Source organism: Terrapene carolina, unplaced genomic scaffold (assembly GCF_002925995.2).
Source record: "Terrapene carolina triunguis isolate 2854851 unplaced genomic scaffold, T_m_triunguis-2.0 Scaffold211, whole genome shotgun sequence".
In the NCBI taxonomy this organism is placed as follows: Eukaryota; Metazoa; Chordata; order Testudines; family Emydidae; genus Terrapene; species Terrapene triunguis.
In genome coordinates this window covers 2,193,875-2,205,622 of record NW_020664562.1, presented here as the reverse complement: position 1 = coordinate 2,205,622, position 11,748 = coordinate 2,193,875, and the positions used below count along the sequence as shown (strand labels likewise).

At 43.6% G+C, this 11,748-nt stretch overlaps 1 protein-coding gene across 2 annotated transcripts in view; it reads right to left on the bottom strand.

The window, feature by feature from the left end:
* The window catches only part of LOC112113454 (ral guanine nucleotide dissociation stimulator-like 1), a 101,870-nt gene extending 91,098 nt beyond the window's left edge, over window positions 1–10,772 (bottom strand). For both annotated transcript variants that reach the window (XM_024209740.2, XM_024209741.2), the window contains exons 1-2: window positions 10,601–10,772; window positions 9,464–9,574 (exon numbers count right to left, since the gene is read on the bottom strand). In XM_024209740.2, coding sequence (XP_024065508.1) covers window positions 9,464–9,574; window positions 10,601–10,627 — 138 coding nt within the window. In that variant the 5' untranslated portion in view covers window positions 10,628–10,772. The remainder of the gene's footprint in view (window positions 1–9,463; window positions 9,575–10,600) is intronic.
* Between the last annotated feature and the right edge of the window lie 976 nt (window positions 10,773–11,748).

The window sequence follows — 11,748 nt, the reverse complement described above, 5'->3', positions numbered from 1 at the left end:
GGTTATCCAGCCAGTTATGCACCCACCTTATAGTAGCATATGCGGATACCCATAGCAGTGCCACTGACTTGAAGGTATATATTGTCCCCAAATGTGAAATAGTTGTGGGTGAGGACAAAGTCACAAAGTTCAGCCACCAGGTTTGCCATGACATTATCGGGGATAATGTTCCTGACGGCTTGTAGTCCATCTTTGTGTGGAATGTTGGTGTAGAGGGCTTCTACATCCATAGTGGCCAGGATGGTGTTTTCTGGAAGATCACCAATGGACTGTAGTTTCCTCAGGAAGTCAGTGGTGTCTCGAAGATAGCTAGGAGTGCTGGTAGCATAGGGCCTGAGGAGAGAGTCTACATAGCCAGACAATCCTGCTGTCAGGGTGCCAATGCCTGAGATGATGGGGCGTCCAGGATTTCCAGGTTTATGGATCTTGGGTAGCAGATAGAATACCCTTGGTCGGGGTTCTAGGGATGTGTCTGTGCAGATTTGTTCCTGTGCTTTTTCAGGGAGTTTCTTGAGCAAATGGTGTGCTTCTTTTGGTAACCCTCAGTGGGATCAGAGGGTAATGGCCTGTAGAATGTGGTGTTAGAGAGCTGGTGTTATTACTGCAGATCATCTGAGAAAGACACTGCAACTAAATGAGAACCCACTGTCCTCCTGAGAATGATACTGTAGGCAGATGAGCACCACACACTTCCTGAGAAAGATACCAGTGGAGTTCAATTATTGTGTAAAGTGCTGTTATGTGCTTGTGTATCACAGATACGCTTGAAGTATGTCACAAGCAATTCTCTCAAGTCAGATCGACAGTCAAATCTTTACATGACTACTACTCCTTCATAGGCACCACTGGTGCAAGAATTACACAATGACAATTTAAAAGCTTAGTAAGTGATCATTCTGGATGGTGACAAGATGTTCATCTTCTACAGTAAGGCCTCCTTTTCCCTCTTTTTGATGGCTTGTTCTTGGGGGTCATGGGGAGGGAAGAAACAGGAAAGAATAGTCTTTGGGCTCCCCAGAACACAGGGAGCATAGCGACAGCTAGTGCAAGATGTCCTTATATAGTCACACAAGGAGGGTGGTGTCCTGCTCATCCCCAAGACAGTCCCATAGGAAAGAAGGCAGAAAGGGAAAAATCTCTCTTACTACAGACAGTAACCCAGCATGGTGTCTGCTGGGATAATGCCTGCCAGATCCCTGGGAACTATTCTGCTGCTTTTGCCAAACACATCATTAGAACTGCTCCCACCAGTTCCTGCCTTCAGTTGTGTAGTGGAGGGACAGACCACAGGAATCTGAGCTGCCTTAGTCAGAAGTGGCCCAAATGCAGCAGTAAGCTGGTGACAAAACAAATGCCAAGCCCTTGTCTGCTGAGTGGGCTAGGAAGCTGCACTTAACAAGAAGTTCAGGGATCTAAGATAAAAGGACATCTTGAAGCTCGCAGAGTCTGTCCAAGGGTAAGGTGGGCTCAGATGAAGTCTGTCCACAGGGGACTTGAAGTTTTAGGTGTTCCTGAAGTTTTGGTGGCTCTAGGTTCCATTTAAGTCTTAATCTATCCCTGGCAGGCAGGGGCTGGAAAGACAAAAATCCAGTCTAAAATATAACTTATTTTCAAAGATCTTTTTCAAAACCCCAATGGGAGGGTTGCTCCCAAGGCTATAAATGTGGCTAGGGACCCAGACAGAGGGAACCACATCTGGAGTAAAAAGTTAGATTAACGTTCCAATGATGTTTTTCTGAGTGAATTACCCAATATAACCTCACTGGCAATGCCTGTGACTGAAGCTGTGCTTAGAAGCCAAGCAAGGCATCATATCCAGCTTTCTGTGTATGAGGCAATTAATTGTAATCCAGTTTTGAAACAAAAATATGAGATTCTCAGAAAAGATATTTAGCAAATACTTCACAGCCCTTCAGATCCAACGCAAAACTGCAAGTGGTCAGGTCTGTATTAAGCTACCCTCCCACAGCAGCTTAATGTTTATTTCAATTATATGTTAGCATCTAAAAGAGGAGCATGCTCAACTCTATACCCAGTCCAACAACATCAAAGACACCCCCCAGACAGGTTGATCCAAAACATAAAAACCCCACAGGACAAAAGCTTAACTATGGCCAAAAACTAAGCAAAAAGAAATAGTCACATCTCTGAAACCTCACACTTTGGAAGTAAACAAAGCCATAAAGCTAACTGAATTAGGCTGAATGGGCTACTGAAATTGATCTCACTGGCCAGTTATTTATTTAGCAGGTTCCCCGTCTTCTTAAGGCACATCTGAGATCCTTTGTAAGAACCGCTATTACAGTACACTAGTCTGTATCTCCCATCAAGAAATGGAGAAATTATGATTTGAAGGTTGTCTCTCAAAGCTTAGCTATCATTTGTAAGGTGCGGGAAATCAGCTTCACGTGGTTTCTATCTTCTACAAGCACCAGAGAGCCACTTCTGTTCCAGGGTGTTTCCCTCCCAACCAGATCTTTCCAGGTCGGAGCATGGCCCTCCACTTTCTCCTCCCTGGCAGGGTGAAACAACACACTCCAGCTGCCTTTTAGAAGTAAAGCTTCACAACATTTTTCAAACTTTATTTTTGTAATTTTGACCATCTGTCACTCACCCATGACTCTCATCATGCCTCTCTTTTGCATCATAGCATCCGTTCTCCTCCAGGCGTTCCCACACTGGCTCCATTTCCCTATCCTTATTACCTTCACCCCACTACCGTTCCCACTAGCTCTACCTGCTCCTCTTTCCCCGCCCCCCTCCATCCCCTCTCCTCCCATCAGCACAATTCCAGCTCCACCCCTCTTCTTCTTCACCTCTGGTAACATTTGTCCCAACTCTGGGCCTTCATCGATCCCTGCCCTCTCCACTTGTGACACCATTCTGAGCCTCATGCCCATCCCCTCCTTTCCCTTGATGTCTCTGGAATGCCCAATCCATGTCTACAAAGATAAAAGTCATCCACAACCTCTTCATAGCTCATTCCCTCCAGCTCCTGGCTCTCAGACCTCAATCCCGTCCTCTGTCAGGGGACTCTGCAGCTGCCCTCTCTTACAGAGGCCTCTCCTTCTCTCACGCTCCCTGCCTAGATCAGCCCATGCTGGAGATGTCAGGCTTCTCCTTTCCCATTCCTACCGCTTCCTCCCCCATCTCCCTTTTTCTTCTCTTTTGAACAGCACTGCATAGAGTCATCTCTCCTCTGTCCCTCTATGTTGCTGTCATCTACCATCCACTCAACTCACTCCTCCCCATCAGCCTTCCTCTCTGATTTCAGTTCCTAGCTTTCTCTTCTCAGTCTGCCACAGTCATCCTCAAGAACTTCAGCTCCATGTTAATGACCCACCTGACCCCTTAGCTGCACATTTCCTGGCCTGCATGTCTTCATTTAACCTGCAGCCCTGGCTCGGTTCTCCCACTCACCAAAAGAGCCTATCACTTGACTTGGTCTTCATCAAGCACAGCTCATTCTCTTGTCTCTGTTGCCACAGGCATTGACTTTCCAAAGCGTCGGGGGGTACCTTGCCTCAGGCCCCGCCCCCACTCCACCTCTTCCCCCAAGGCACCACCTCTTCCCACCCAATTCCGCCCCTCCCTCGAGCGCACTGTGTCCTTGCTCCTTCCCCCTCCCTCCCTGCACGCCGCAAAACAGCTGATTGCAGCGGGTGGGAGGCGTGGGGAGGGAGAGGGAGGCGCTGATTTGCAGGGCCTGCCAGGAGGCACTGGGGGGAGCTGCTAGGGGTGCTGCCAGTGGGTGCTCAGCACTCACAATTTTTCCTCTGTGGATGTTCCAGCCCCAGAGCACCCACAGAATCAGCACCTATGTCTGTTGCTGATTTCCCCTTCTCTGACCATTACCTCATGCCTTTCAGCACTGCCCATCAGTCCCCCACACTATTGCCGGTCACTCAGCCTTTCCATGACTTCCAGTCCACCAGCATTGCTGATTTCTCATTTGCTCTCAGACTTCTCCCTGCACTCCCTCCCCTTTTCTTTCATTTATATGGTTGTTGATTCTCTCCACACTTCACTCTCCTCCACCCTTGACTCTTTTGCCCCTCTCTCCCATTGCAAGGTCTGCCCTACCAACCACCAGCCCAGCCTCACCCCCAATATCCACTCATTTGCTTCGACTCTCATGCTGCGGAATTACTCTGGTGGAAATCCTGTGCCAGGTCAACTTCCTCCACTACAAAATTCTGTTTTCTTCTCCTTCAGTTCTGCCATCTTCCTAGGTAAGTAACTCTACTTCTCCAACTTAACTGGATCACACAATCGCAATCCCAGCCACCTTTTCACCACCATCACTCACTCCTCAAACCCTCCCCTTCTCCCACCTCCACTTCTTTCTCAGAAGAGAAAACTGACAAAATACAATGAGAGCTTCCTCCTCCCCGTGGCTTGCTTTTCCTTCCCCACCTCCACAACTCTCTCTCTCCTTCTTCTCCCCATGACAGACATAGAAGCTTCTCACCTGCTCTCCTCCTCTAACCCCTCCACTTGCGCAAGAAACCCTATCCCACCTTCTGGTCTTCTTCACACTCACTCTTGTTCTCTCCCTTACTCTTCCCCTTACCTTCTCACTCTTGTCTGACTCTTTCAGCTGGCAATACAGTCATGCTTTAATCTCTGCTATCACAAAAAACCCACCCTTGACTCCACCTGCCTCTCCAACTACTATTTCACCTCCCTTTCATCTCTAAGTTCATTGAACATGTTGTTTACAGTTGCTGTCTGGTGTTCCTCTCTCCCACTTCCACCCTAGGCTCCAATCTGGCTTCCACCCCTTGCACTCCACTGAAACCACTCTCGTCAAAGTCTCCAATTACCTCTTCTTAGCCAAAGCTCAGAACCAGTACTCCATCCTCATCTTCCTTGACCTCTCAGCTGCCTTCAACACCACCAACCATGCTCTTCTTCTTGACTCTGTCCTCCCCTGGTTCTCCTACTCTAATCCCTCCATCAGCCAATCCTCCTCACCTCCTCCCCAAACCTTATCTCTGGGTAATCTCCTCTGCAAACACAAACTCAACTACAATCTCTATGCTCACAGCTTTCAGATCTACCTTTCTACTCCAGACTGTCTCCTTCTGCCCAAACTAAAATCATGTGGATCTCTAGGCATCAGCTCAAACTCAACATGACTTAAACAGAGTTCTTAATCTCCTCTCCCCTCCAAGTCCTCCCTGCTACTTCCTTTTTCAATCTCTGTGGACAATATCACCATCCTGCCTGACATGCAGGCCTGTAACCTGAGTGCCATTTTCAACTTGGACCTCTCTCTGTCTCTCACTTCCAGGCTAAGTGTAAATTTAGCAGATTCTTTCTGTATAACATCTTTAAGATACCAGCTTTCCTATCCAGAACACAGATGAAACTCTCATCCAGGATCTCATCATATTGCATCTCAACATCCTTTTCTCTCTGCAGTATCCTTTTCTCTGGTGTTGCCAAATGTAAACCCCACTCAAACCCATTAAGAATGCTACTGCAAAGATCATTTTTCTAGACTGTCACTGTGAGTATGTCTCCTCTCTCTCTACCGCCATCCACCGGCACACCCTTCTCTATTGCATCAAACATAGCTACTTGTCTTCACTTTGAAGGTCCTTCAACAGCCCATCCCCACTCCACCCATCATCTCTCATTGACTATTGAGAGGTCGACTTCCACCTCCCATTGGCCCAAGAGGCCAGCCTCCATAGCCCAACTGTTACATTTTAAAACAAACACCTTTGTGCTTTCTCATGCTGCCCCTCATGCCTGGGAGGAGCTACCCATAAACATCCATAAAACAGTTAAGCTGCTGGTATGCAGAGAGTACTGCATACCACGTGGACCAATACGGTCTCATTGTTTCCTTGTAGTCCTCCCGTCTGTCTGTATCCATCTTTTGTCTTAGGGCTTGTCTACATTACCTGCTAGATCGACGGGCAGCGATCTAGTCTAGATCGCATGTAGTCTAGATGCGATAAATCGACCGACGAGCCCTCTTCTTTCGACTCCAGTACTCCACCAGGGCGAGAGGCGCAGGTGGAGTCAACAGGAGAGCGTCAGCCGTCGACTTACCGCAGTGAAGACACCGCGGTGAGTAGATCTAAGCACGTCGACTTCAGCTACATAATGTAGCTGAAGTTGCGTAACTTAGATCGATCCTCCCCCTCAAGTGTAGACCAGGCTTTATATATAGACTGAAAGCTCTTTGGGGCAGGAGTAGGTGTTTCTACAGTGTCTAGCACAACAGGATACTGATCCATGACTAGGGTTCCTTGGCATTACAGTAACAGAAATAATTAATAATAGCAAGTTATAAGTTTTAAAACCACTTAAAACTAAATCTAATGGATCAAACTGATGATCTTATGGAGGTTTATAATATTACAGCTAGCTTTCATAACATTGACTCTGGTGAAGGATACCTTCTTAAACACAGCCTTCTGCTAAAACAAAAGCTGAGTGGTTGGATGTTTATATACCAGACTCCTATTTTCAGAAAGGTTTATTAGTGCTATAAGCATTTGACTCTTGGCAGACCTTTGCTTACATGACCTCAGCCAAGGAGTCTTTTTTATTATTATTACAAAAATTTGAAACACCAAAAATTAGTTAGAGTTATAGGGATGCAAAGTGTTAAGATGCTTAACTGAGCCCCTATGACTGACCTTTTTGCAGACCGCTCAGTTGTAATGGGTCCAGTGGGATGGGTGTTTTTGGATGCTCTCTATGGTGGGGAATTTTGTTTAAAAAAAGAAGTTTAAATATGAAAGGCTGAAACAGACCGAATGGACTAGATTCATACACGGTCTCACTCTGTTGTCTTTTGTGTCATAACAATAGGGATGAATTTGTCCAAGATTTCAAGCCTGTCAATACTCAATGGTACTTTGTAAAGCGTAAAATTCTGATATAATTGAAATAAACAAGATTTCTAATTCACTGACATTTTCAGTATGAATTCTGCAGCACTCTCTCCAACATGGTAAACAATAATTTACATTTTTACCTAGTGCCTTTCATCTAAATGGATTACAAAGCACTTTATACATACAGCACTACTGAAAAGCAGCTACTTGGGGTCACTGAGTCAAACCACTACTCTGATGAAAAATGCCACAGGATATTTAATATCCATGCACAGTAAACAGGCCTTCAGTTTTTAAAGTCACAAAGGAAAGACACCTACACCACTGCAATAACTCAATTTCTCTTTCTTAGAAGGATGAAGGACTCAGTAGACCTTTCCAGGATTTGCATTGGTAGTTCCAGGGAGCCTAGACACTCTCAAGACACACTCTTGACTTTTTTAAAGGAAAAATTGTTTAATCATAAAGAGTTCCTGTATTTTCCAGACTAAAGCCCACATCCTGCTGTTGGATATGTATGCATTACTCTCCCATAGTCTTCAGTTTGGCCCTGAATCAGCAACCCACACAGGCAGGACTTACAGCATCATTAGAAAGAAAGAGAACTCCAACACTGGGAAACCCAATGGCTTTTTGGAAGTAATTCATTTTATACAGTGCTATCAATTACAAACCACTGAAAAAGTTAAACACGTAGAGTAATAAAACCACATCAGCTCTAGATTTCAAAGTAAAGCAAAACAAAACTGATGACACTCGTAAAAAACAGTTCTGCTTTTTAAGGCAGAATTGCTGATGGAGTGCACATTAATTACCAATGCTCCAGCATAAGGGCTGTTTATCGACCAGGGGACCAGTCCTGTTCCCACTGAAGTCAACAGTGAGAGCAGGCTCAGGCCCCATCCACTTAAAGGACTTAAAATATTTTAAGTTCTGAAGTGCTTAAAGTGAACAAAAGGGTTGTGGGACTGTTTTGATTTTAAAATAATTGTGCAGGATTATTGCTCATAAAAGGTGCCAGCCTGACAGCCCAGGAGACTGAATTTCTCCCTTTATGAACAGAACAGCTGCAGACTTTCTAACATGCAGCCTCCCTGCCCACAAATATACTTCAATCCTTACCTGGAGGGACCAGTTCTATCCAGCAATAAAAGGATAGTTCATTTTCCATGACGCTTCAGTCCTTGACCTCTGCCTACAATCAAAGTAGTATACCAACTCCTGCCAGTTGCGGTGGTGGTCTCTATAACATGGACACCTGTCCACTGATTACAGGTTTGAGCGCCCCACCCCCCATACATAGACGCTACTGAACAGTAGTGACTCCAATTGAAAAGTGCTTCAATTGTGGTGACTACATCTGTGGGACAATCTTGCTCAAAATGGTTTTGACCTCTTGCAAAACTACCATCTGTGCAATTAACAGGAGCTCAAAAATACATTCAGATATTTTCCCCCCAACCCTGCTATAAACAGGAGGCAGAGATGGGAAATTTGCCACTCATCAAAGGAAGCAGATTTGAAATAATCTGTTCTGCTTAGAACTCTGTGTACTTCTTGGAAATAGGGAAAGGGGAAATTCTGAACACTATCTGCATGCAGGGCAAAGTTTGCTTATCTTTCTAGACTGTGTTTTCAGTGCTGCTGTCTCACATGTTGCTTTATGCCGTGATACTTGACAAGAAATCTATTTGATTTAAATCTCAAGGTAGCCCTAAGAGCCTTTAAATTATTGACCTTATATGGATTGAGGAAAGATGTTTTTCAATCTGGTAAATAAATCTGATCTAGAATGTGTAGTATTGTGCCTTTCATTCTGAAAGAAATTTACAAATAGATAAAAATATGGGCCAGATCCTCAAGCGGTGTACTGACATAGCTCCATTGGCTTTAATGGAGTGATGGCATTTGATACCAATGGAGGGTCTGACCTTATGGGAGTTTAGGGCATTCAGCACCTTGCAGTATTTGGACTTCTATACAGGCCTTGTTTCACCCACCACTAAAATGCACCTGCCTTTGGGATGAAACACTGCACTTGTGTAACAGCACACAGCAACACTGCACAACTGTGTAGGACAGAAAGGGAAGATGAATGGTGTATGCAACTGAAAAAGCAGTGGAATTATAGCCCAGTTCTGCTCCCATTGTAACTAATGGGAGTTTTTCCATTGACTTCAAAGGGTGCTGGACTGAGTCCACAGGTAGGCAGAATGTAGGTACAGTAGTTAGAATGTGTCCAGGTCCAGGGGCCTGATCCTGAGGGGTAGAGAACACATACCACTCTTAGGGAAATGATTGAGAGTGCTCAATAATTTTCAGGATCAGACCCTGGACTAAAATCCCTACACCTGCAAAAAGTACTATGGGATCCATGACCGCAACTGATCAAATCCTAGTTTTATATATCATCCAGAAGATTAAGAGTTGAACACAATAGAACTTTTTTCAGGCGATGCAGATACCGAGTTGTTCTTTAATGTTAAAACCAGTCTCTGCTAAAAGTTAATACTATAACTATGCCGTGGAATTCAGCTCTTTGGACCAGGGCTCCAAAGTCTACAAGTAATCTCTCAAGATGCCACTGTGCCGGTTTTACTCACCCCTAGCCATCTTGCTCCTTTATTGGCAGCCTGTTGAATCTGCACTCTTTTGAGGGTGACATGGTAAACAGCTCCTTCCTCTACCTCTTCACCCCCGTCCTGAATTGAGCTCTGCCATGGAAGGGGAAAAAAAGAGAGAAAGAAAAAAAAAAGGTACTTTTTCCCCCTTCTCTGCTAACCACAATCTGTACCAGCTGCTATACTGCTTATTGCAGAGCTCAGCGCACAAGATGGGCTGTACAAAGTAAATATAAGAATCAAAGCAATACAGGACGCTTTTCGATTGAGGGAATGCTGAGATACTCTTGGCAAGCTGCCATTTCCTATGGTATCAGGATACCCTGACTTTCCATTTAGTTCTTTTTCCGAGACTTGCACATATTTTAAATAGTTTTATAGTCTTTTTTGGAGGAAATGATTCCGTTTTGATTAGTAAACATTTTAAAAAGCAATTAATCTCTTTAGTTTTCCTTTATGGAAAGAATTGTACTTTAAAAGAGAGGAATTATATAGGCTGAGATCATTTAAACTTAGAAACTAAAAATTATTTAAAATACAGTGTGTCTATTTCTTTTGACATGAGGGACTAAAAGCACTTCTGTTTTGTTTTTAATATTATTTCAGGCTACAAAAACTTCACAGGGCTAAGACTTTGAAAGTTAAAAATATCAGAAAGCAGAAGCAGCACCATAATATCACACTAAAACTTTAGTGGAAACATAACCTGAAATAATTCTCCATTTTATATTTCCTAATCTAAAGAACAAAATAGAAAAACAAAGATAAACCACTATTGCGGAGGCAGAAAAAAAAATCCTGAATTCATCCTCAAGGACTCATCTAACTTCCCTTTCTCAAATGTTTCCCTCTTCTGTGCCACTCCACAAACACACACAGAAAGTCAATTACTTTGCAGATAAGCATCATTTTTAAAGCAGTAATACACACTGAGAGGTAATTATACAGAACAATGAGAAAGAGACTTTAAAAGTGGGTCTCAAGAGATTGCAGACACAAAAAGTTGCACACAAATATGTCATCAGTGTGCCAGATTCACTTAGAAAGAATACAATCCAGTCCTGAAATAGGGATTCTCCATCTAGGAAGTCTTTAGAGAAGTAAGGGAGCTCTAGTTACCATTTTAGCTTTCCAAAGCAATTTCATTCTCAGTTTCCTCTTCAGGACATCGACGGGGCATGATGGATCCTGTTCTGAAGCAAATAGCTTTTACAATCCTCTCACATACTTTCTCAACTCAGTAGACACCACTCTGCCTCTATTGCTTGGGTTCTGCAGTCAATTCATGACCACAAAGAACTGTGAGTGGTGTGCTGGGAGTGAGAGAGAGAGAGAGAGAGGGAGAGACTCCTCCCCCACCACACACACACACTGTGATGTAAGGTTTTCCTGTTTATGCTTATGAATTTAAACTCCCCTTTCTAAGCTCCACCATATATAAAGTTACTATAAAATATTTCAGTGCTTAAAGACCCTTCGACATTGTGCTAAGCCTCTGAAATTTATCTTAGTTTCCTGATACATACTAGGTACCAAAGTAATTTCCCCCCCCCCCCTTCCTTAACTATAAGAGACAAAGAGAGGGGAGTGGTGAAGGGGGAGGGTTAAATAAACTGCTATTATCCACTTGCGTAGACTTCTTTGAATAATTACATCAGAGTGACTCCAGCTAGGCATTAACAATGTAAAGCTGCAATACCAATAGAGGAATTTATCTTTATCTTTCAGAAGCACAAAAATGGTACCTCGATATTCTAAAAGCCTTTAGAATTGAAAACCATTCAGAATCAAAACATTCAAAATGGGTTTAATGGTGCACTGATCTGATGGCAGAACAGAACAGACTTTCTGAAAACTTCACTTAAAAGACTTAAACATAACACATTCTCACTTCAGCAAAATGAAACTCAGGAGTTTCCATCAAACAAGAGAGGTTCTTTTTTTTCCTATTAAGAAAACTCAAAGTTTTTCAGTAGGTATGTTCATGGGAATCCTGCAGTATTATTTACTTACCCAGCTCAGTAAGTGTACAATGCACTTTACAGAACAAGTATAAAATGACAGGAACACTGCCTTGAAAAGATGACAGTCTTACTCAGGATGATGTGATACACAGTTCAGCTTTCTGGACACATGGAGATACAGAATCCTCATGATGACAGAAAATTAAGCCAAACTTGGAGCTTTTTGGCCAAATTGTTTTCAAATTATGAGATGGCAAAAAATTGCCTGTAGTCCTTTGGAGGCTCTCATCTCATTAATTCGTA